The 27,020-nt window shown below is 39.2% G+C and overlaps 1 protein-coding gene across 1 annotated transcript in view; it reads left to right on the top strand.

The window, feature by feature from the left end:
* The window catches only part of LOC138761051 (FERM and PDZ domain-containing protein 1), a 103,840-nt gene that overhangs the window by 15,018 nt on the left and 61,802 nt on the right, over nt 1–27,020 (top strand). Inside the window, exons 3-4 of the mRNA XM_069932969.1 lie at nt 10,169–10,312; nt 21,055–21,157. Coding sequence (XP_069789070.1) covers nt 10,169–10,312; nt 21,055–21,157 — 247 coding nt within the window. The remainder of the gene's footprint in view (nt 1–10,168; nt 10,313–21,054; nt 21,158–27,020) is intronic.

The raw sequence follows: 27,020 nt of genomic DNA, 5'->3' as shown, positions 1-27,020 counted from the left end.
AAGTACCAAGTTCTACATATCTAATTAGTTAACCTTACACAGATTTACAAAGTTATGCATATTAAATTAGTCAACCCTAGACAGGATGAGCCAACTCTACATACCAAGAGACTGTAGCTCCGAGAATCAGGAAGGTGTGAATAAGGACAATAACATGAAGGGACACCGACAGGATACCCCCTGGTCCTCCAAGTATACTGAAATTGCACATAGGCAGGAAGGATTGCCTCTGCCAAACCCATCCAGGGGGCAGAAGAATGTAAGGGGGAGGGTATTCTGATACTGAAATTTACTGTATAAAAGTTGGGTGAACCCCAATGTATGTGTGTATTCCCAGGGTAAGGGGAAGCACCCAACTTTGCATTGTTGTATAATAAATGTTCTTTGTTCTCAATTTTTGTCTCGAGCAATTTCTTTAAAGGTAATTCTGTTTCTAACAACATGAAGGACTGCAAATGCTGGAATCTAGAACAAAAAATAAACTGCTGGATGTACCCAGTGGGTCAGGAAGCATTCCTGGGTGGGTGGGGAGAATGGACAGTCACTGTCCTAGTTTTAAAACCTGCTTCAGGATTGAGAAAAGAGAGGGAAGAGGCAGAGTTAAAGGGAGGGGTAGCAGCTCGGGGGAATGATGGGCAAAAGATGATGGGCAGATAGAGAGATAGAGTTAGATGGCTGGAGATAGGAGACAGTAATAGGTGAAAGCAGGAGAAGATGAAGAAAAGAGGCAGATGGAGCTGAGAGTCTAGAGCAATGTTTTCAACCTTTTTCTTTCCACTCACATACCACTTTAAGTATTCTCTATGCCAATAGGTGCTCTGTGATTAGTAAGGGATTGTGGTATGTGGGTCGAAAGAAAAAGTTTGAAAAACATCGTTTTAATCGTACCTAATTGACTCATTATGTGTACAGTTTCATAACTCCAAAGGAAATTGGCCAATGACAATTTTTCTCAAGCAAAATATTTCAGTAACAATTGGGTCTAGAGCAATAATTCTCATCCTTCCCACCTTAAGCAATCCCTTAGCAATTACAGAGCACCAATGGCATAGGGATTACTTATGTGAGTGGAAAGAAAAAGGTTGAGAACCACTGGTCTAGAGGGGAGGGTGAAGTTGGGGACAGTTGCTGAAAGAAAGAGATTGGTGAAACCATGTAAGGGAGGGATGGGAATAGTCAGGAATGGGAGGGGTGATGGGGTAGGTGGACCAGGTGGGGAAGGGGTAAGGAAGTAGGTTACAGCGAGCTGGGGAATTGTTGTTGGAATTGTATAACTTCACTCTGTCAATGGAGGAGGCTGAAGACAGACAGGTCAGCGTGGGGATGGAGAGGGGAATTAAAATTTGAACTTGGAACTTCAGCAGATGTGTGTGGTCAGAGTTCAGGTGCAGGATCACCTAGTCTATGCTTCGTTTTATTGATGTTGAGGGGACCAGATTGGGAGCACTGGATGCAGTTGATGAGGCTGGAAGAGGTGCAAGTGAGACTTTGCCTCACTTGGCTGGGCTGTTTAGGTCCCTGGATGAAGGAGAGAGGGAGGTGTAGGGACAGGTGTTTCAGCTCCTGTGGTTGTAGCAGGGTGCCTGGTGGTTGGAGGGATGAGTGGGAAGGAAAGAGCAAACAAGGGAAGGGAGCACCAATATAGTTGTGAATATAGAGGAGAAAGAGTAGGGGAGTAATGATGAGTAGGTTTGGAACAAAGATTGCCCCACCTAGCCAATGGAAAGGCAGGAGTAGCCTGGGCCTATGAGAGTCTCTGTGTCCACTGATATGATTTGAAAAGAATGGAATGTTTCAAAAGAGAAGTTGTTAATGATAAAAACAAATTCTTCAAGATAGAGGAAGATATTGGTGGAGGGGAAGTGACTGGATCTTTCAGGAAAGAAACTGAAGGCTCTAAGGCCTTCGTTTTTTTTAAAACTTTATTTAAGATTTTATAACATGAATAACATATAGGATTACATTAAAAAAAATTAAGAATAAAATAATAAAATTACAATACAATATCAGTAATCTAAATAAACTATACCCTCCCCAATAATTATTACACATTAATAACCCAACTCAAATTAGTCCAACCCCCCCTTTCCCCCAAAATAAAGAGTGAAGAATTAATAAAGTTAATAATATATGTGAGAAAAAAAACCCACTTACAAAAAAAAACAAAAGCATAACCGATTAAAATACTAACAAAAAGAAAAGTAATTAATACTAAGATATCAGACTTTAAAAAAAATTTAAATCAAACTTAAATGCATATATTTAACAAACGGAGTTAAGATGAAACATATATTTAACTCAAACTTAATATAAAAAATTAGTAAAGTTAGTAACATTATCTATCAAAAATTCTTAAACAATAATCAATTCTTTAAAAAAAATTGTAGCATGAAAAAAAGATGAAAAAAAAACTTTCTCTATAGAGATAAACCTTCACCAAATATCAACTAACTTCACATCTATCATCATATTAGTCACATAAACCACCATCTTAAAACAAAATGCAAACCTCATTAAGCATTGTACAATTCAATTTTAGTACTCTTCCACCATTTTTCCCTTTTACTCTTGAATAGTTATCCAATAAAAGCTCCAATACCACATTTAAATATCCCCAATCATTACGTTAAAATTCAGATATCCAAATAATAAAAACACATCTACAACGAAATCTATATCTTCAACAAATGGAGCATAAACCACAAACAAAATTCAAGCCTCATTAAGAATTGTACAATTCAATTTATAACTTTCACCATTATTCCCTTCGTTCTATAACTAAAATAGCAAAATAATATACACCAGAATTACCACTCCTTTCACCTTAAAGTTAAAGAAAAAAATATAAAAAAAAACTTATCCATCCCATTCACATTTAAATTTCAGATATTCCTTATCTACTGAATAAACTTTACAAAAAAAACCACATCAATTTTTAGTTTTTTAAACAATCAAATACTTTCTTATGCTTTTTTTTATATTTAAACAAAAAAAACCCTTCACTCTTTAATCTAATAATACAAAAAAAAGGAAAAAAAAACGGGTAGGAGGTTAAAAATACCCCCTCCCATCTAAACTGCGCAATGCGGTCACTCCCAAAAAAAATGGGTGTGAGATAACTCACACGTAGCAGATGACTTTCAGGAAATAGTGCCTAAACAGTTCTCTCCCCCAACTCTCACTTCATCTTAAACTAACATCATCATTATTTAATATCCCTTTTTTTTAAAAAAAACATTAGGAAAAAAAAAGGACAACTCTTCTTTTAATCAGCTCCAACTGCCGAGTCACCATTACAACCATTCCTTCTTGGAGCACAGCTCTTTTCTTCCATGTCTTGTCTCCTTAGAGATCGCAGCGGACTATGTCTCTTTTGAAACTGAGTAATTGGCAGCTCTTGAGCAAATGCTATAGCTTTCTTTGGAGAATCAAAGAACTTTGGTTGGCAACCATCTTGAAAAACCTTCAAAACAGCTGGATATCTAAAGATTGCCTTGTAACCTTTCTTCCACAACAACTCTTTAGCAGGATTGAATTCCCGTCGTTGGAACATAACTTCTTGACTCAAATCCGTATAGAAGAAAACTCGATTATTTTGAATCATCAAGGGTGATTTTCTCTGTTGTGCATTTCTAATAGCCACTCGTAAAATTATTTCTCTGTCATAATAATTCAAGCAACGAACCAAAACAGGTCTTGGACTTTGACCTGAAATAGGTCTTCTACGCAAGGCTCTGTGACCACGTTCCAGTATTATACCTTCCGGGAAATGTTCTTGACCCAACACCTGCGGAATCCATTCAGTAAAAAATTTTCTTGGTTCTGGTCCCTCCATACCTTCCGGCAAACCAATAATCTTTATATTGTTCCATCTGGATTGGTTTTCCAAATAATCAATGTTTTTCACCAAATTTTTGTTTTGAGTTTGTAAGTCTTCGACCATTTTGGTCACATCAAAAACTTGATCCCGTATTTCGTCTATATCTTCTTCACACGAATTAAATTTATCTCTCACTTCAAGCTTAAAAGCTCCAAACTCAGCCATCTGTTGAGAATGTATTTTCACCAAAGTATTAAACCTAGTACCAAGTTCAGTCATAATCCTGGATAATCCCTGCATTGTATAAGATAATTTAGATTCAAGATTCACAAAAATCTTTTCAATTGGAAGAGATTTTGGCTCAACAGATTCCTGCTTCTTCTCCAAAGAATCTTCTATTCCTTCCTTCATTCTGGTTGTCTTCCTTGTAGTATGACTGCGTGTGGAAACCCCAGCCACAGCCTCTCCAGCAATGACTGGAGGACGCTGGCCGGGGTTTTCCCCAGTCCATAATGTATTAAATTCTCCCAGTACATCAAGTTGTATAGGTTCTTCTATCTCAAGAGATGCAGTTTGCAGCGCCACCTCTACAGTTGACAAATGCCTTTGAGTAACTCTTTGTTCTAAAGGCTGTTTGGCGCCCTCTTTAGGGGGCTCTACCTATGTAACATAGAGCTCTACATCCGAACACTGTACCTCTCTCCTGGGATCCATTTCACGCTGAGTCCCAGTGTCTTTCCTGTAGGTAGGCTCCAAAACTTGAACTTTTGGAAAATGTAGTTTTTTTGATGATCTGTTGTCGTTTTTTTTTGCTCTTTTCCACCAATTCTACCATCATAAGTTAAATTAACAGCACTGAAATTATCTAAACTTTTAAAGAATTTAAACGGGCATTTCTAGACAAAACAATAAGATAGAGTCAGGAGAGGACTGGAAGGCACGTCTGTTCCTTACGCCATCTTGCCACGCCCCCCCGCTCTAAGGCCTTCGTGATGGGAAATGGGCACGTATAAGGCCTGAACATCCATGGTAAATATGAGGTGGTGGGAGCTAGGGAATTGGAAGTTGTTAAAATGGTGGAGAACATGTGAGGTGTCCCACATATAGCTAGTGATAAACTCATTATTCTCATACACATTCTACAATGTACAGGATATTTGTACTGTTTCATTGCAGCTGAACAGGTACACACATCATTCCATCCTATACAGCTCACTTTCAACATCATTTATTTGAATTTCTAGAATTCTTGACCAATAAGCTTTGTGAGACAGATTGAGGTCATCAAGAAATCTTCTGCCAGCAATGTTCACACCGCCAAGATTGATAAGTTTTTTAAAAAAGGATATCAACAATGGATGATTGGGAATGTGACAGAAAAAGTTAATGTATGACAAATACAGACATTTACACTCAAGAGTTGCCACATAGATCTAAGAACACAGCTAATAATTTTGGGGATTAGTTTCACAATTGAGAAAGAAAGATCATTTTTAAAGAATTTGAGAGGTAGGACTTGTGCTGAGGTCACATGAGCACAATGAGACAATGAAAACAAACAGTGTTTTTGATTGGAAATAGTTGGGAAGAAGTGGTAAAATTAGAAGTCTGAACAATATTATAATACAATAAGTCAGGTGGATGCGACCTGAATTGTGGAATTTAAAAAAATAAAATGTAATACTTTATTCAGATACAATTTCCTTTTTGTGGCATTTTTCTTGCTCCAATTGAAGATGGTATTACAGTGAATCAGATGCAGTAATACTGAGCCCTGATGGGTCACACTGTCTGGAGCTTAACAACTCAGATTATTTCAAGCACTGCAGCTCACTTCAACATGTTTTATATAATTTATTTGCATGCTTTGGTTGTCACTGGTAAGGTGAACATTTATTGCCTATTTCTATGTGTAGTGGTGAGCCTCATTCTCGAACTGCTGCAGTTCCTCTTGTGAAGGTACTGCTATGCTAATGTTGGGGAAGTACCAGGATTTAGACCCAGTATTGATGAAAGGCCAGTGATAAATTTCTTGTTTGTAGCTTGGGGGGGTCAAGCTGCAGGTAGTGATCTTCTGTTCACCTTGTCATTGGAGTCTGTGATTTTAGGTCTGGGGGCTGTTGCCAGAGCAACCTGGGTGAATTTGCAAAGGGTACATACTGCAGCTTTTGTGTGCTAGTGTTAAAGAGAATGAATATTCGAAGTGGCGGATTGGGTACTGATCAAGGGGCTGCTTTGTCCTGGATCATCCTGCCTCTTTCTTATGCTTAATGGACATTTTCTATAATATAGGTAAATTTTAAATCTAAATTTAGACATTCAGTATGGTAACAGGCCCTTTTGGCCCACAAGCCTATGCCACCCAATTATCCTATATCCCTGGAATATTTTGAATGGAGGGAGGAAACCAGAGCACACACAGGAAACCCACATAGACATGGTAAGAACAGACAAACTCCTTATAGACAGCATGGGATTCGAACCCTGGTCCCGGTTGCTGGTGTTGTAACAGCATTGCACTAACCACTACGCTAACCATGGCACCCTTCTGAAAGGAAAACAATTTTAGATATCTTCCCACTCATTTTTGCTTCCTTGTATGCCCCCTTTTACTTTGGGTTTAACTTCCCTCGTCAGTCACAATTATCTAATTTTTCCATTCAAAATTTTCTTTCTTTTTGGGATGTGCCTGTTCTCATTTCTCGCAGGTGCTGCCAAACTGCAGGCTGAACATTTCCCATTAGAATCCACAAGGAGCCCAGTGTCAAAGTGCAGCCAACAAGTTCAGGAATTCAGTGCTCAGTGACAATTCAGCAGTTCAGTACAGAACTGGTGGCGTTTCCTAGCAAGTTTCTGGATTTATAAACATACCTTTTCTCATAAAGAGCATTGGCATATTTTCAACATAAGAAATCAAATCTTTTGAAAAGCACTGAGCACTTTCAGCTACTGAGCTATCTGATTCCCTTCTGTCTATAATAAAATAATAATGATGGTCCTTTGTGATCTCTTTAAAAGCATTTATGAATTATTTATCTGCAGAACAATCCTATCTCCAACTCCCTGTCAGGACACAAAGCTCTCCAGACAGACTGATGTCAGATTAAATTTAACGGAATAAACTCCTCCACTCAAATGCTTTGCATCATTCAGGATATTATGTAGTAAATAATTGTGGAATTTCAGGAGCTGTGGTTGGAGATCTGCAGACACAGGAGGAACCATAATAATGTCAGGATCTAATGCTGGAGAACATCACAGAGCAAGGTCTATGGGCCTGAAATATTGGGTGAGTTACCCTATGAAGGTATATTAAGGTTTACAAAGTTTGACATGCTAGACACACTCTCCTCATGCTCATACACTCCAGCTCCCTTCTAAATGCAACATAGCTGTCTAATCCCTCTTGAGCAAATTCACGTCTATTATCTCTGACTCAAATTGCCAAGAGAAAGCTGATAATGAAAATTCAAAGTGCTCATTGCCATCTTAAAATCCATCCACGATCAGGTTTCGATTTGAATGAGTAATATGTATCATTACAGGTTGGCTGATTCCATTTACCATATTTTGCATCAATATCTAACCCATCAATGAATACTGACTGTAAGAAAGGAGAATGAAAGGACATCTTTCTCAACAAGAAGGGAGATGTTGGCTGTGGAGACATTTAGTAAGAACACTGAATGTACATTAAAGAGGTTACAGTAAAGATGTCCTACGTGCTTTTTAAAAAAAAAAATATCTAATTGAATTGAAATGAGTTTTAACTTTATTCAGTAAAACACGTAAATCTGCAGACACTGTGATTGAAGTAAAAACACAATGCTGGAGAAACTCAGCCGGTCAAACAAGATAAAGATACCTAACCAACGATTCAGGCTTCATCAAGGTACGATCAAAATGTAGGCAGCTGTGTGATTACATGGTGAGAGAAGAGGCTATTTTTTAAAATGTATTCTTTATTCAACTATCTTTATTAAAATATATTACTGGGTCATGCCTGCAACACAAATGTACTTGCTATGCATGGAAACCACCAAGGTTCGAGGTTACATCATAGAGCAAAACAAAGAACATAACTTTACAGGAAGGAACAAGATGTTTTTTGAATACTGGTATTTAATTTTTGATTTTCCAAGACTCGCACAAATCCAAATCAACAGGACTACCTTCTCAACAATGAATCATTGCATTCAGAGTCCATTCCACCCTCTCCCTTCCATCCCATACCCTAATAACACAAGGAAAAGATTATGTAAATTAAACAAACATGAAGAACCAAAAATCTATAGAGTCACCGACCCTTAAAGAACCAATTATAAACCCAGAGTAACATAAAGTAAAATGAAAAGGATATGAATCAGGAGCAAGTCATTTGTGCCATGACCCACTTCATTTCTTTCAGTCGTTCCACTATTAATATGGATTTTAACCTTTCTTCTATTGGAAGGGGTGTAATTATATCTGTGAACCTATATGCTGCAGATAAGGCTGCCACAGCCCAAGGAATGTGCCATATTTCCTCCATAAATTATACGTGGTTTTCTCCAGGGGAATACAACTCTGCATTTCCATACTCCACTGTGTAATATGTAGTTTGGAGTTGGACTTCCACGTGACTGCTATACATTTCCTGGTTACTGCCAAGGTGACCTCACAAACTGGATTTGATATTTAGACAGTTTAAAACTTCCATCCATAATGTTTCCCAGACAGTACAATTCTGGATCCTGTGGAAAATCCACATGTAATTTTTTTTCAGAATGTCCCTCCAGGTTCTCCCAGAAGGATCTCACCTTTGTACACAGCCAGGTTGAATGGATAAAGGTCCCAGTCTCCATAATGCACCGAAAGCACATTTCTGAAATTTCTACTTTGGATTGATGTAATTTTTGAGGTGTGAGGTATAGTTGATGTAGGAAATTGTATTGCACCAACCTGTACCTGGCATTAATAACTGCTGACATGCTGTCCCGACACAGGTCTGACCAGCACCGCTCGTGGATTGTTGTGCCCCAGTCCATCTCCCACCTTTCCCTTGCCTATTGTAAGCCCGACTTTTGGCCCTCACTTTGGAATAGGAGATACATCATGGAAATAAATTTATGAGTATTCCCCCTTCAAATTAGAATCTCCATGTTACTACACATGGGTCGGCCATAGATGGTCCCAAATAATCCTTCAGCTGTTCAAATGACATAAGTTGCCCTCATTCATAACAATCCTCAATGCACCTGATCTCCTTCTGGCACCAGGTGTCCAGGATCTTATTATCCAGAGTCATATGTATGAATTTGTTCTGGAACTTGGGTGTTTTAGGAGACAAACCCACCTTTAGCACGATTTATTGATTTATTTTTTTCCATGTCTGAATTACTTGTGGGGTTTATCTGTTTCCCTTGATATCAATTTTGTGCCACATGTACATTAACCCTCCTGTTATCTTTTCTCCATCCATATTCAGTCCAATTTAGGGACAGGACTTTTCAGCGAGCAACAGGAAGCACATATTTACACAAAGGGAAGTAGAAACCTCGAACTGACCCTTTCAAGAGTTGAGATGCTGAGACAATTGGAACTATTGAAAGCAGAGAGATTTCTGATGGTTTTTAATTAAAAAAAATTTAGACATAAGACATCGTTACAGGCCATTTCAGCCCATGAGTCTGTGCTGCCCAATTTACACCTGATTAACTACAAGCTTTGAATGGTGGGAGGAAACCAGAGCCCTAGGGAAAACCCATACAGATACGGGTAAAATGTACAAACTCCTTACAGACAGCACAGGATTCGAACTCTGGTCCCGATTGTTAGCGCTGTATAACTGCTATGCCAACTGTGCCAGTTGTGGATATCAAAACATATCAATGCAGTTGTGGTAAAATTAAAAGGCAGACCCCAGGCCAAGCAGTTGATGACCCTCTTCCCAATCTCATCTTCTCTGTTTCTGTGGATAATTTTTCTTGGATCTGTAGAAAATTGTGTGATGGACAAAATGCACAATTGTGGATGCCATCTCGTGTTCTCCTGATCTGTACTCATAAAGGTTCAGTGATTCTGGAGCCACAGCCATCCATTCCGATAGCTCTCTAAGAAGTTTCTGGCTCTTTGACACTTTTCAGTGTTGTGGGAATTCTGCTCCCTGTTGACTGTGGAAAATTAATCAAGACTGGAGCAGATATGCAGAAATAAGAAATCCCTTAAGCTGGGGCTCCACTGGAGAATTTGTAAAGCCAGTGGAGGAAGAATGGGGAGTGGGTGGATTGGGATGTGGGCCTTTTTTAAATGTTACTCAAAATTATTGCTGAATGAGATCCCATTTTGTTTCTGATTGAAGGAATCAAGCTACAGCTGATGGAGCATCTGCTAACACAAATCAGCTAAACAACCCATTAAAAGTGACGGTAAAGATTAACAAAGATCCACTTCTAGATCATGGGTTTCTTCTGTCAAAAGATACACCAACATGTGTGAAGTCTGTCACTCCAGGTAAATACCTGCAAAGAGTGGAAATGCAGATGGGTCTGGGAAATGACTACAAGAAGATGTTCATTGGAGTCAGGGCAGAGTCTTAGTTGGCCAATGCCAATTGCATTTTTAATGATGTCCATCATTTCCCCTGATCCTACATCGCTATTAGTCCAGTGCCTATATAGATATTTAGCAATACTTTGCCAACAATTTTGTCTAGGACAATGAGGCCAAGTGGGCAATATCAAATCAACAACCTACATCTAGTGGAGTCAAAGGAAAGATACAAAAAAAGTGTTCAATTCAATTGATAGGCTCTATCAATAACCATGAAGTCGAGAGCAGGGAATGATAGGCTTTAATAAACACAAGACTTTGGCTGGCCCGGATCCAGGTTCAGGAATGCTGGAAGGTGGGGAGGGAGGTTGACCTATATGGCCAGGTCATAAGGGGAGAAGACATAGGAGATAAGTCACTAGTGTGTGGGCCAGCCTCATGCATACAACAGCACACAGGTAGGGAATAATGTACAAGGAAAAAACATATCACTCCATCAGTATTGCCCATATTTGTACTGTAGTTCACATTTTACTTTGATATGGAAGAAAACCATGCAGACCATCAAGCATAGGCTGACTCAAAGATCAATAGCATCAATCTCATTTCATGCACACACGCACATCTTTCTTAAAGCCCTGCTCATTCTCCTAGTTATATTAAGGGAAATTTACAGTAGCAAATTACACTACTAAACAAAATGTCTTTAGGATGTAGGAAGAAATCTCAGCATCGGAGAAGTCTATGTTGTCGCAGGGACAATTTGCAAACTCCATTTAGGCAGGACCAGAAATTAGAATTGAACCAGAGATGCTGGAGGGTCTGAGACAACGGCACTACCTTCAGTTCCACAGTGTGCATTGAGCATGGAGGAGCAGGAATTGGTGTTCACTGTTCCCACTGAAGCAATGTCATTTAAAATCTTAATTGGAGTTTTCAGGGGAGAGGGTGGGAAATATATCTGCATGCAGGGCAAATAAATTTAGAACTCACTTCTGCAAATGAAATTTGATGATTGGACAATTGTTAATTTGAAATCTGAAACCAGTCAAGGTGAAGTGGAAAAAGCCTCAAGAGGGGTGGCCTTCCCTTATACTTCTGTTGTATAATTGGCAGAGTTGTTGCTATTCTTGCCCCAGTGGTTCTGAGGTTTTTTTTTTGGCAGCAGCTGGAGAGTGGAATTGGATCTGTTTAAATGTGCAAGAAAAACTTAGCCCCTTGCAGACTCCAGCAAGGTCTTCCATAGCCACAAGGTAGTTATTGTAGAGGAGATCTTCTGTTGAATTCCCCCAGAGATGGGCACACTTGCAGATCACTAGCATCTCCACTCGAGGCTCATTCAGCTTCCAACTAGCCTTAACCGAGGGCTGGTGCCAGAGAAGTAAGTGGCCACGTTTTATTCACCACTGCTGGCCTGGAGCTAACCTGTCATCCCTCAGTTTAAGGACTGAGGTTGAATTTCAAGTTGCATGCCCCCCACCCACCCCCCTCATTTCTCATCTGCAGCACAAAGTTAGGGCCAATAAAAGATCTACACAATCTTTCTTCTCTAAAAAAAATCCATCATCCATGACCTGCTGAGTTTCTCCAGCACTTCTGTGTACTGCACCAGATCACCGCATCTACTGATTTTTCTTGTTTACATGCTCTTTTCTCATTGCTATCTTCAGGCAAAAAATACAGAAACCTGAAATCCATCACCTTTTCAAGAGCCTGATAGTTTCCACAGGTTCTTGAACCTCCCCATACCACCCAAACCATAAACTATTACTACTACCAAAGATCTGTCTGTACTACTGACAGAATATGAATCTTACACTACTGGCTAACCAACTGTAAATATTTATTTTTGTTTTATTTTCTCGTCCTTTTGTATTTATCTTTTTTTTCTTTGGGGTGTCTTAATTATAGTTAATTTGTGTTAGTATTTAACTGGGAAGCTGCAAAAAGAAAGTCTTTCATTTCATCTGTACGTTGTACTTGTGCATATGACCATAGAAACATAGAACACTACAGCACAGAAAATGGGCTATTCAGCCCTTCTAGTCTGTGATCAAAACATCATACTGCTAGTCCCACTGACCTGTACCTATTCCATAACCCTCCAGACTTCTCCCATCCATGTATCTATCCAGTTTTTATTTTGATTATTTTATTTTGGATTTTTTTCAAAAAATATAATAAAATGTTCAATATCACAAAATATTAAACTTTATCTTACAAACAAAAACAAAACAGTCCCTCCCTCCCTACACCCTTGCATACATATTAATCCACACACCATCAGAGCTTACATATCTTTTAAATATATAGAAAACAATTGGGAAAACCACATTTAAATATATATATAATAGCTGCATTTATAGTCCTTTTTCTCTTTTACTACTGTATCTGGGCCCCTATGTGGTCCAGGTATGGCTACCAGATCTTTACAAAAATGTCATATTTCTTCTTTAAGTTGTATATGATTTTTTTCCCATATGTATACAGCTGTTCATGTCCATAGTCCATCGTGCTATAAGTAGATGGCATTTTTTTTGCTACAGCCAGTGTTATTTTATAATGAGATTTGATATTTATTTAATTTGTTGTTTATTTCCATAAAATTACCTAGTAGATATAACTCTGGGTCACCTGTGAAGGCCCCTCCTGTTATTCTAATTAGATGTAAACAGTTGCACTTTAGTTTGATTTGGACATTATTTTCAATATAAACATGGGCTGAAGGGCCTCTGCTATACTCCTCTGTTTAATCTCAATTGTACTTCACTTATCGTGTATTTTACATACTGGGAAGTTGAAGCAAATAAGGCATAAATTGTCATAGTATTGTTTAAGTTTTAATATAGTTCTCTGTTCTTTATGTTTGTATTGTATTATATTGTAGTTTTTTTAATTTTCCAGTAATCTGTATTCTTCTTGTAGTCCTTTCTTTGATTTTGTTTTCTCATTCTATAATATCTTTCTCCAAACTATTACCTCTGCCATATATTCTCTCTTAAGGTTATTTGTATAGTTTATAATTTGTCCCCTCAAAAAAAGCCCACAGAATCTTCTTCTGAAGAAGAGCACCTCCCTTTCGTTCCATCTTTTAAAACCACTCCTCTCCCAGCACCATTTCCCCCTTAAATTGAAGTTCCCACCCTGCTACTTTCTCCACCACTTTCCTTTCTTACCAGAGCTCTCCATGTAAATTACAATTATTTTTCTTTTAGCAGTAAAAACAAGATGGTTCAGTACTACTAAATATAAATAAAAAAAGATACATCTTTCAGTTAGTCCCATTTTAAAATGGTCTTTTCAGTCTTCTCATCTAGTGACTTTAATCTTTTCATAACTTTTAAAAAAAATCTTCCACTTTGTTCTTGAAAATTCGTCATTTACCTTCTGAGACATCCACTCTCAATGTCGCTGGGTAAGTCATTGAATATTTAAAGTTTTTAGATCACAGTTGTATCTTTACTTCATCAAATTCTTTTCTTTTTTGACAAGACAGAGTTGAAGTCCTGAAAGAACATTATTTTTTCATTGTCCACCACTAATGGGCCTTTGTTATTTTTAAAATACTCATATGCTGCTCCCAAGATCGGATTTCTCTCCCAGTAAATTAAAAGTCTTACCAGGTCTAGTTGTGGTCGCTGGTCTGGGTCCAAGGGTCCAGTAATCCCTTTCAATTTTCAACTTTGCAATTAACTTGTTTTGTCCCAGCATTTGTGGAATTCATGTTTCAAAGAAGCTCAACAGGACTTTCCCCTCAATTCCTTCTCTCAGTCCAATGATTCTTACATTGCTACCTCTGCTTAAGTTTTCCTATGATCGATCTTGTCCATCATTCCTTTTCTGTCTGTGTCCCATGTTTTTGCTTTTTCTTCTAGAGCCTTAAATCTGTCTTTTTTTTTTCTCCAGCTCAGCCTCCACTTGAGTTATTCATTCCGTTAAATCTTTCACAATTTCTTTAATTTCCGATATCATTACTGATATGTCTCTATTACTGATTCAGCACCTGTGAAATGAGTGCACAAAGTTTCCATCTTGTTCAGGATGGAAGCTATATTTGGGCCGACGCCCCCCATCCCCTCAGTTCAGCCGGTCACAAGGCCCCTCCTGAGCTGCTCCTCATCAAGGTTCCACTTGATGTTCCTGGCTGAGCTGTTGCTTCTTCAGTTTTTGTTTTTGTTTTTGGTTCCCTTGGTCGTTTAACGCTAGTTTTATAATTTTTGATGATAAAATTCTGGCTTTTGAGCTTTCAGACCATCCTTTTAATACTTTTTATGGAGAGCTCTTCCAAAACATGTCTGCTCAGATCTTCAGCATGGCCACGTCCCCTATCAGATTATTTTTAAAACTTTAGAGTGAGCCTGGATTTACCAAGTCAGATGGCAACTCATTTCACACTCCCACATCTCTCTGACTGAAAATGTTCCCCCTAATGTTCCCCCAAACCTTTCCCCTTTCATCCTAAGTGCATTTCCTCTTTTTTAAACTCTCCTAATGTAAGTGGAAAAAGTCTACTCACATTTATTCTGTCTATACCTCTCATAATTTTGTAAACCTCTATCAAATCTCCCCTCAATCTTATAAACTCCAAGGAATAAAGTACTAACCTGTTTAATCTTTCCCTGTAACTCAGTTCCTGAAGACCTGGCAACATCCTAGTAAATCTTCTCTACATTCTTTCAATCTTACTGATATCCTTCCTGTAGTTTGGTGACCAGAATTGCACACAATGCTCCATATTTGGTCTTACCAATGTCTTGTTTGCCATAACATCCCAACACCTGTACTCAATACAAGTTGTTAAAAGCTTTCTTTACAACCCTGTCTACCTGTGACAACACTCCCAGGGAATTAAGTATCTGTATTCCCAGATCCCTTTGTTCCTCCGTGCTCCTCAGTGCCCTAACATTTACTGTGTATGTCCTACCTTGGCTTATCCTTCCAAATGCAACACCTCACACTTCTCTGCATTAAATTCCATCTGCCATTTTCTGTCCCATTTTTCCAGTTGGTCTAGATCCTCCTTTAAAAACCTTCTTTGTTGTTCACAATGCCTCCAATCTTAGTGTCATCAGCAGATTTGCTGATCCAATTTTCTATATTATCATCCAGATCAATGCTATAGATGACAAAGAACAATGATCCCAGCACTAATCCCTGAGGCACACTACTAGTCACAGGGTTCCAGTCTGAGAAGCAATCATCTACTACCAATCTCTGTCATCTCCCATTCAGCCAATTTCAAATCCAGTTTACAATCTCTCCATGGATACCTAGTGTCTAAACCTTCTGAACTAACCTCCCATCTGGGATCTTGACAAAGACCTTACTAAAGTCCATGTAGACAACATCCACAGTCTTTCCTTCATCTACTTTCTTGGTAACCTCCTCAAAAACTCTATAAGATTTGTTAAACATGACCTACCATGCACAAAGCCATGTTGACTATCTTTAATCAGCCCTTGACTTTTATGCCTGATCTGTCAGAATACTCTCCAATAATTTTCCTACTACAGTACTGATGTCAGGCTCACTGGCCTGTAATTCCTGGTTTACTTTTCAAACAATGGAACAACATGAGCTACCCTCCAATCTCTGGCACCTCACCCATGGATAAGGATGTTATAAATATTACTGCCAGGGCCCTTGCAATTTCTACACTAGACTCCCTCAAGGTCCGAGGGAATATGATGTCAGGCCCTGGGGGATTCATCTACCTTTATTCACTGTAAGGCAGTAGAACCTCCTCCTCTTTAATCTCTATATGTTCCATGCCACTACTGCTTGTTTCCTGATAAATGCTATTGCAAAAAAACTGTTTAAGATCTCTCCCATCTCACGAGGTTCCACACATAGACGATCTTCAAAGGGACCAATTTTGTCCCTTACTATCCTTTTATTCTTAATATAACATAACATAACAATTACAGCACAGAAACAGGCCATTAGGCCCTTCTAGTCCGCACCAAACCAAACACCCCTTTCTAGTCCCACCTCCCTGCACAATGCCCATAACCCTCCATCTTCTTCTCATCCATATACCTGTCCAACCTTTTCTTAAATAATACAATTGACTCCGCCGCCACTATTTCTCCCGGAAGATCATTCCACACAGCTACCACTCTCTGAGTAAAGAAGTTCCCCCTCATGTTACCTCTAAACCTCTGCCCCTTAATTCTTAACTCATGTCCTCTTGTTTTAAACTTTCCTCCTCTTAACAGAAATAGTCTATCCACATCCATTCTGTCTATCCCTTTCATAATCTTAAATACTTCTATCAAATCCCCTCTCAACCTTCTACGCTCCAAAGAATAAAGACCCAATCTGTCCAATCTCTCCCCATACTCCAGATGCTTAAACCCAGGCAACATTCTGGTAAACCTTCTCTGCACTCTCTCCACTCTGTTTATATCCTTCCTATAATTAGGCGACCAGAACTGCACACAGAACTCCAAATTAGGCCGCACCAACGTCTTATACAATCTCAACATCACCTCCCAACTCCTATATTCCATGCAATGATTGATAAAGGCCTTGTAGAACACTTTCAGGTTTACCTTCACATTATCTGCCAAAGCAACTTCATGTCTTCTTTTTGCCTTCCTGATTTCCTCCTTAAGTATTTTCTTACATTTTCTATACTCTTCAAGAACCTTGTTGCCTCTACCTGCTCTACACCTCTCTCTTTTTCTTTACCAGATCACCAATGTCCTTTGAAAACCAAGATTCCCTATGCTTATTAATTTTGTCTTTAATCCTGACAGAAACATGCAAACTCTGCACTCTCAAAATTTCCCCTTTGAAGGCCTTCCACTCATTGAACACATCTTTGCCCGAAAACAACTTATCCCAATCCACTCTTAGTAGATACTTTCTCATTTCCACAAGATTGGCCTTTCTCCAATTTAGAATCTCAGTTCGAGGACCAGACTTATCCTTATCCATAATTAACTTGAAATTAATGACATTATGGTCACTGCACCCAAAATGTTTGCCTACACTTACTTCTGTCACCTGTCTGGTTCCCTAATAGGAGATCAAGTATTGCATCCTCTATCATTGGTACCTCTCTATATTAATTTAGAAAACTTTCCGAACACATATGACAAACTCCAAGCCATCCAGCCCTTTTACAATTTGGGAGACCCAGTCAATAAGTAGAATATTTAAATTCCTACTATCACAACTTTCTGTTTCTTACATCGGTCTGCTATTTCTCCACAGATTTTCTCTTCCAATTCTCTGACTGTTAAGCCATCTATAATACACCCCTATCAGTGTGGTTGTGGAGAAACATAGCATTGCATGCATGACATTACCATACTGTACAGGACTGCCCACCTCTGACCCTGTAACACCTCTCCGTAAGATTCCCCAATTAAGGCTGAGTCGCCCTAGTCATCCCCCTTCATACCAGCCTTGAAACTGGGCCAGCAGTATGTGAAGACGTGCCTGTCGTTTCAGGTTATTAAAGCTGTTAATCACTCGCTTCAAGTCTGCTTGTGGTTGTTGATTGTGCATCATTGGTTACACCTTTCCCGTTTCCCAGCTCCACCCACATGACCTCTGTAGGTGAGTCCACAGGGCTATCCTGACTGTGATATCTTCCCTGACTAGCAATGCCACTCCTCCACCTTTCATTCCTCCCCCTCTATCAGATCTGAAACAACAGAACCCCGGAACATTAAGCTGCCAGTCCTGCCACTCCTGCAACTGTCTCACTAATAACAACAATGTCATAATCCCACGTGCCAATCCATGCCCTAAATTCATCTGCCTTTCCCACAATACTCTTTGTATTGAAATAAATACACCTGAGAACATTGCTATCATTAAAAACCTTTGATTTCTGCATGATGTTTATCCTTTTCCACTTCATGATCTAACACTTTGGTTTCCCTCTCCCTGCAAATCTAGTTTAAACCCACTGGAGCAGCACTAGCAACCTGCCTGCAATGATGTCTGTCCCCCTCCAGTTCATTCATTTACCAGTCCTTTCATAAACAGCATTGAAAATAAAGAATTGTGAATATCTTTCTCCCTCTCTCCAGTGCAGAGGATGCCTCAGAACAACAGATTTCTCATAACTCCAGCTAAATCCCAGAAATTCTAATGGAGCTAATTGCTTCTCCATAGACAGAAATGTGCAGGGCTGTGTCTCAGGCTTCTGTCTCAGGACTCGTATCAACTATCATCAAATGGAATGTTCATCTGCCAAGAATTCACTGAATCCTTTTGGGAGATTTAACATTTGTGGCTAATTGCTCCCAGTACGTAATGCTGTTATTGTGTCTGGTTCTCATAATGCAACTCCCTAAAACAAATATAAATATAAGATTACAAACGAATGGAGGGGGGCAAAACATGCATCTGAGCCACACCCAGTGAAAAACCTTGCATAACTTGTGCCTGACAGTGAACCAGGGCAAGAATTTAAACAGCCAGAGCATTTAATAGAAATGCCTTTCCTAATCTCGAAGGAAACCTGCGGGGCAGATTCTGGTGCTTTGAAGCCATGGTATAAACCCAGAGCTCCATCTGTACACAGGCAATTCTCTATCCAATGCTTTTAACAAATATATAGTTGTCAGTCATTAAGAAAGAGAGTGACTCTTGTTGGATATTTGGGAAATCAGGATCATAGGGTTAGTACAGATAAATAGTTTTAAAATAAAAATTTCCTGATTAAATGGTCAAGTAGCCTGCTTATGTTTCTATTTCTTATGATCCCCCAAAAAATTGGGCAATTTCTTTTATTGCACAAAAGAAATAATTTCTCCATCACAAAGAAGTTTCTTTACAAATTAATCTGTAATTTCTCCATTGCACAATGTCAGAAAAAGCCTTTCCATATAGCAAGAATTTCCTCATTACATAAAATTTTAATTTTTAATTTATTGCCACAAGTTCTTCATTCACAGATGACTCCTCAATGATATATCCAGCCTCGACTTTCCTTGCAAACACATAATGGAATTTCTTTATATACTCATTACAGAACTCTGTTTCCAGCTAATGTAACATTTGGGGAGACTAAGCAGAGTCTCCTCTTGGACTTGCTGGTTTGTAGAGAATTTTCAAAATTTTTGAATTCCAGCTTGAAAATTCAAATTTCACAAACTTAAAAACTGTGTCCAAATTTATCACCCTTGTTGGGATATTTATACAGCATCTAGTACCACTGTGAATCAGAACCTTTGCTGATGCTATAGCTAAGTGCTAAACACATTATTGTGCAAGTATTTAACAGAAATTCAGTGTTTGTTCCTCTCCCCACAACTATATATTTGTTAAAAGCATTGGGTAGAGAATTGCCTGTGTACTGATAGTGCTCTGGGTTCACACCATGGCTTCAAAGCAATGGAATCCGCTCTGCAGGTTTCCTTCAAGATTCTTGTGCAGTGCCTTAATGCTTTTTTATTACAAGGTAAATGTTTCAGCTCAAAGTGATTTTTAAAAAATCTCAAAAACAAAGTGAAGATGCTGCAAATTTAAAGCCAAAACAAAAATAAAACACCCTGCAAGTAATCAGCAGGTTGGGCAGCATTCATAGAAAAGAAAATAGAGAACCCTTAATTCTGATGTTCTTGGAGCTCCTGAGTATTTCCAGAACCTTCAAGTTTTGCACAGCATTTTGTTTACACACATGGTTGTGTACAGCCTAATACTTGATTTAACTGTTGTCACATGCCCCCTCCCTTTGATTTTCTACCATACCAAAGGATATACTTTGCAAGGGATACTGGGATGGACAATCAAGCAATACCTTCACAATTCTTACAAACATAGGTGACAAACTAGAACAGTTCCAAAGAATTGTTGATACACAGGAGACTGCATATACTGGAATCGGAAGTGAAACACAATCTGCTGCAAGAACCCAGCAGGTCAATTAGAGAAAATGGATGGTGGACATTTTGGCATTTCCAGAGGTAGAGGATTGCCTCTGTCTGTCATGTTTCACCTCTGCTTGGATTACCATCCCATATGGGGCCCCGTCCCATCCCTCCCACTCTTTCCTTTTTACTCCGGCTTCTGTACTAATTTCTTCAGTCTTGATAAAGAGATTTCTCTCAAAACGTTGACCATCCCCTTGCTCCCACTGATGTTGCTCGAACTGCTGAGTTCCTCCAGCAGATTGTATTGAGCTACATAGAGTTGTTCACAGGAAAATCACAAGCGAGTCCAAGCCTTCTCTACACACAACCTGGGCATGTCATAATGGGCAAATATGACATTTGTAATCACTCTGGAAACACTTCCCATTATTTGAAATCAGAATCTGGGCACTATTTCAATGAAATAACTCCTGACTGGAATAGTTTTTACAAAATGCACCAGTAACACTGCTTATTGTTGGGGAAAGAATTAGGAAACCGCTGTAAACAGTCAGTGTTAGATGTCATGCTGATGTCAGTTCCTTTGCTATATCCGAGGAGTTTAGAACTGTCTAACTCAGTCTGATCCTATCAAAATAATTTGGTCATTTTTAGTTCATCATCTTTATGATCTTTTTCCTTCTGCACCATTGCAATTTTTCGGCAAACTCCAACTGTACAAAAAGAGTTGTCCTATGAAATATTTTCTCTTTACCTCTTTCTATCTGGTCTCAGTGTGCATTTCCAACATTTACTGTTTATCTTTTATTTCTTCAGGAATAATTAATGTTGCATCCAGCCAATCTGATTGTTTCTTTTGTTCTTTAGGTGGACCAGGAGAAGGAAAACTATTCCCAGGAGATCAGGTGATAAAGATTAATAATATGCCTCTGGATTCTATTTCCCAGGAACATTTAGATAATATTATCAGGTGATGAACCTTTTTGTACATTTATTTTTATTTATTACCATCAACTAAATGGGTATCCTCACCAGAGGACTGGAAGAGAAATGTAAAAGGCCCTTTTTGATTGGCTTGATGTCTAACTCTGCTTAATAATTTGCTTATATTAAAATTCCTTAAAACATTTTACTTCAGTAAAAATGATTTTTTAAATGCATGTTTTGGTTGACCTCATAAATGGAAGTACTTTGATCAATCTGCCTGTTCAAATATTCATCATAGAACTGTAATGATCATGTTTTATTTATTTCTGTGATGTCATCTTAACTGACGACTGTGCTAGGAAGCAGTGAAGAATAATATGAAGGAAAGACTGAAAAAAGGCAATGGATTTTGTTTCTTGAAGGGCATTAGTGAACCAAACGGATTTTTATGGCAATTTGATAGTTTCAAGGTTACCTTTGCTGATATCAGTTATTTATTTGAATTTAAATGGTGCAGCTGCTGTGGTGAGATTTGAAGTTGTGTCTTCAGATTGATAGTGCAGGAGTTTGGATAGTAGCCAATAACTTAGCTGCTGACAGAAAACACTGGAAGTTCTTGGCAAGCCTAGAAGCAGCCACTGACAGGAACACCTCAGGCCATTAATATTGGGAATGGCTCAAGAATAAACAAGTTTTAAGATGCAGGGGAATGATGGGAGGGGACAAAAGAAGGTCTGTGATGGATGGAAAGAGGAGCCACTAAAAGACAAAACCAATGACTGTGTGAGTCATTCGAGTGTAGAGGTGATGTATACGCAGAAGAATTAACTGAAACTATCAAAGGAATGGAAGGAAAGTTTGAAATTTGGAATAAAAGAGCTGGAAATTCTCATTATCAAAAATGTTCAATAATATTGAAGCTTGAGGGGTGGAATTTTAAGGTACAGGTTTGCAGCAGAAAAGGCTCAATGTGCTTAGCAAATTAATCATTCCAAGCTTCCAACAGTATTCCTTCCACATGAATGAGTCTTTAGGAGTCCATTGTGTACAGATCTAATACACTATTATGTATTCTGAACTATCTACACAACCTATTAATTGCTGCAGTCATTATATTAAGAATCAATTTCTCTACCATCTCCTTAGACGATTTTCCTTTAATGAGCTCATTTCAATACCCATTATATACATTGTTTGCACATTAGTCCAGAAACTTGCTAGGAAACGCCACCAGTTCTGTACTGAACTACTGAATTGTCACTGAACAATGAATTCCTGAACTTGTTGGCTGCACTTTGACACTGGACTCCTTGAGGATTCTAATGGGAAATGTTCAGCCTGAAGTTTGGCAGCATCTGTGAGAAATGAGGGAAGTGCAGGACAGGCACACCCCCCCCCAAAAAAAATAAATTTCTGAATGGAAAAATGAGACAATTGTGACTGATAAAGCCAAAGTAAAAGAGGGGGCATACAAGGAAACAAAAATAAGTGGGAAAATAGCTTTCCTTTCAGAAGGGTGCCATGGTTAGTGGAGTGGTTAGCACAATGCTGTTACAGCACCAGCGACTGGGACCAGGGTTTGAATCCCATGCTGTCTGTAAGGAGTTTATATGTTCTTGCCTTGTCTGTGTGGATTTCCTGCATGTGCTCTGGTTTCCTCCCACCCTTCAAAATGTTCCAGGGATATAGGTCATTTGGGTGTAATTGGGTGGCAGGGGCTCATGGGCCGAAAGGGCCTGTTACCAAGCTGTATGTCTAAATAAATAAATATATAGAGTAAGAGAGTGACCAAAGTAGACATAGGACCAATTGAAAATGATGCTAGAGGAATTGCAATGGGAGACCAGAAAATGGCAGAGGAATTGAATGAATATTTTGGATCAGTCTTCACTGTAGCATACCTGACTCTCATGGCTCTGTTGTTAGAGAAGTGAGCATGGTCAAGATCATGAGAGAGAAGGTACTTTGGAAGCTAAATGGTCTAAGGGTGAATAAGAGTGGACTGATGGAATGCACCCTTGGGTTCTGAAGGAGGTAGTTGTAGAGATTGTGGAGGCATTTGATAATGATCTTCCAGGAACCAGTTGATTCTGGCATAGTTCCGGAGGACTGGAGGATTTCAAATGTTACTTCACTGTTTAAGAAGGGAGCGAAGCAGCAGAAAGGAAATTATAGACCTATTAGCTTGATGTCGGTGGTTAGGAAGCTGTTGGAGTCGATTGTTAAGGCTGAGGTTACAGAATACCTGGAGGTGCATGAAAAGATAGGCCCAAGTCAGCATGGTTTCCTTCATGAAATATATGTCTGACAAACATACTGCAATTTTTTTGAAGAGCTCACAAGTAGGATAAATAGGGGAGATGCTGCTGTGTATTTGGTCTTTTAAAAGGTGGCACACATGAGGCTGCTAAATAAGATGAGAATCCATGGAATATCAGGAAGGATACTAGCATGGGCAGACCAAAAAAGGTGGTAGATCAGGTGGTGCTGAGGATATAGTAAGGCTGCTGAGAGACTTGGATAGATTAGGAGAATGAGCAAAGAGATGGCACATGAAACACAATGTTGGAAAGAGTACAGTCATGCACTTTGATAGAAGAAATAGAAGGGAAGATTATTATTTAAATAGGAAGAAAATTCAGAATTCGGAGGTGCAAAGATACTTGGGAGTCCTCATGCAGGATACCCTAAAGGTTAATTTCCAGGTTGAGTTGGTGGCAGAGAAGGCAAATGCAATGTTGGCATTCATTTCTAGAGGAATAGCATAGAAGAGCTGGGATGTTACCTTGAGACTCTATAAAGCACTGGTGAGGCCTCACTTGGAGTACTGTGTACAGTTTTGGGTGCCTTATTTGAGAAAAGATGTGCTGGCATTGGAGAGGGTTCAGAAATGATTTACTGGAATGATACCAGGAATGAAAGGGTTAGCAAGTGAGGAACAATTGTTGGCTTTTGCACTGTACTTATTAGAGTGCAGAAGGACAAGGGGAAACCTCATTAAGGCATTTTGAATGCTGAAAGGCCTGGACAGCATAGATGTGGCAAGGATATTTCTCACGGTAAGAGAGTCTAGGACAAGAGGGCATAAATTCTGGATAAAAGGGGATCAATTTAAAACAGAGATGCAGAAAATTTTCTTTAGTCGGAGGGTCTTAGGTCTGTGGAACATTGCCATAGGTGGCTGTAGAAGTAAGGTATTTGGGTGTATTTAAGGCAGAGATTGACAGGTATTTGATTAGTCAGGGCCTCAAGGGTTATGGGGAGAAAGCCAGGTGTGGGGCTGAGTGGGAGGATGGATCAACTCATGATTAGAATGGCACAGTAGTCACGATGTGCCATGGACTTACTTCTGCTCCTGTATCTACCCTGAGAAACCTGCTTGTTAAATCTGCATCAGGTTAGACCAGTGAGTCCATTCTTTTCAAAGGAGAAAGATTGTGAATAATCTCGAATAACAATAAGTGCAAGATGATGTAAACATTTTTTTAAATTGATTTTTATACTTTTGACTGTTAAGGAATTCTACAAGCATTCAGAATGTTTATTAAGTTTGACATCTGGCTAGGGTCTGAATAAATGCAAGTTAAAAAATGCAGACATGGAAATCAAAAATAAAAATGAAAAATGCTGGAAATATTCAGCCAGTCAGACTGCATCTGAAGAAAGGGAAAGAGAGTCAACCTTTCAGGACAGACACCCTTCATCAGATCTTTGACCTGAAAGGTTGACTCTGTTTCTCTGTGCAAATGTGGCCTGACCTGCTGAGGATTTTCCAGCATTTTATGCTTTTAATTTATGGCTGGAGTAATCTGCTCTGTAGGAAGTTGAATTAAGATGCTTTCAGCAGCTTTGAAAGTGGGAGTTGCCTTCTTGTCAGCCGGTAGTGTTAAAACTACATACAAGCACTTTAGTTACTCTGTTAAATACACAGCCCTTTAATACATACTGTCATTATTCCAACACACATACACAAATTCTACATTAAACTCAAATCTTTCAGAACTGGGATGAAGAGGAATTTGTTCATCCAAGTGGTGTGAGATTTGGAACTCTACCCAAGTAGGTGTCTAGACAAGAAAGTGACTGACAGTTGTTGGATATTTTGGAAATCAGGATCATAAGGTTAGTATAGATAAATTGTGTTAAAATAAAAATTACCTAACTGAATGGCCAAATGGCCTGCCTATGTTTCTATTTCTTATGATCTCATTTATTGCACATACAATTTCTCCATCACAAAAATAATATTTCTCTACAAATTACTCCATAATTTCTCATTAGACAATGACAGAAATACCCCATGAACATACAGGAGAAGTCCAAGAATATGGATGCCAGAAATCTGGATGATCTGAGAATCCAGACTTAACAACGTTCAAATATTTAAAATTTAGCGGGTTTTTGTGCACATGCACCACAGATGCACAGTGGCATTTTTCTTGTTTTAAAGCTGCTCATCTTAATAAGTGAAGCATGCTGTATTTTCTAATGAATAAAACATCAAAGTTTGCTTGTTCATCTTTTTATTTCTCCTTAAATATGAATTTTTAAAGTACTGCCCAAGAATCCGGAAAATCCAAAAATCTGGACCGACCCAATCCGTGAGCAGCTTGGATTTTCAGACTTCGACAGTACTGTGCAGTTCCTCATTATATAAACTTCTATAATTTTTCCATTACATTCGCAGATGACTCCACAATTATATATCCAGCCCTGACTTTCGTTAAAAACACATCAAGAAATTTCTTTACATACTCATCCCAGAATTCTGTTCACAGCTAATATAACATTTGGAGAGACTATGCAGAGTCTTCTATCAGACTTGTTGGCTTATAGAGAATTTTCAGAACGTTTGAATTTTAGCTTGAGAATTCAAATTTCACAAATCTAAAAACAATTCATATTGTGTTCAAATTTATCATCATTGTTGGGATATTTATACAGCATCTAGTACCATTGTTAAATAGGTTTGCTGATGCTATTTTTTCTTTGGCTTGGCTTCGCGGACGAAGATTTATGGAGGGGGTAAAAAGTCCACGTCAGCTGCAGGCTCGTTTGTGGCTGACAAGTCCGATGCGGGACAGGCAGACACGATTGCAGCGGTTGCAGGGGAAAATTGGTTGGTTGGGGTTGGGTGTTGGGTTTTTCCTCCTTTGCCTTTTGTCAGTGAGGTGGGCTCTGCGGTCTTCTTCAAAGGAGGTTGCTGCCCGCCAAACTGTGAGGCGCCAAGATGCACGGTTTGAGGCGATATCAGCCCACTGGCAGTGGTCAATGTGGCAGGCACCAAGAGATTTCTTTAGGCAGTCCTTGTACCTTTTCTTTGGTGCACCTCTGTCACGGTGGCCAGTGGAGAGCTCGCCATATAACACGATCTTGGGAAGGCGATGGTCCTCCATTCTGGAGACGTGACCCATCCAGTGCAGCTGGATCTTCAGCAGCGTGGACTCGATGCTGTCGACCTCTGCCATCTCGAGTACTTCGACGTTAGGGATGTAAGCGCTCCAATGGATGTTGAGGATGGAGCGGAGACAACGCTGGTGGAAGCGTTCTAGGAGCCGTAGGTGGTGCCGGTAGAGGACCCATGATTCGGAGCTGAACAGGAGTGTGGGTATGACAACGGCTCTGTATATGCTTATCTTTGTGAGGTTTTTCGGTTGGTTGTTTTTCCAGACTCTTTTGTGTAGTCTTCCAAAGGCGCTATTTGCCTTGGCGAGTCTGTTGTCTATCTCATTGTCGATCCTTGCATCTGATGAAATGGTGCAGCCGAGATAGGTAAACTGGTTGACCGTTTTGAGTTTTGTGTGCCCGATGGAGATGTGGGGGGGCTGGTAGTCATGGTGGGGAGCTGGCTGATGGAGGACCTCAGTTTTCTTCAGGCTGACTTCCAGGCCAAACATTTTGGCAGT

This window comes from Narcine bancroftii, chromosome 1 (assembly GCF_036971445.1).
Source record: "Narcine bancroftii isolate sNarBan1 chromosome 1, sNarBan1.hap1, whole genome shotgun sequence".
Lineage (NCBI taxonomy): Eukaryota > Metazoa > Chordata > Chondrichthyes > Torpediniformes > Narcinidae > Narcine > Narcine bancroftii.
This window is presented reverse-complemented; position numbering and strand designations above follow the sequence as displayed.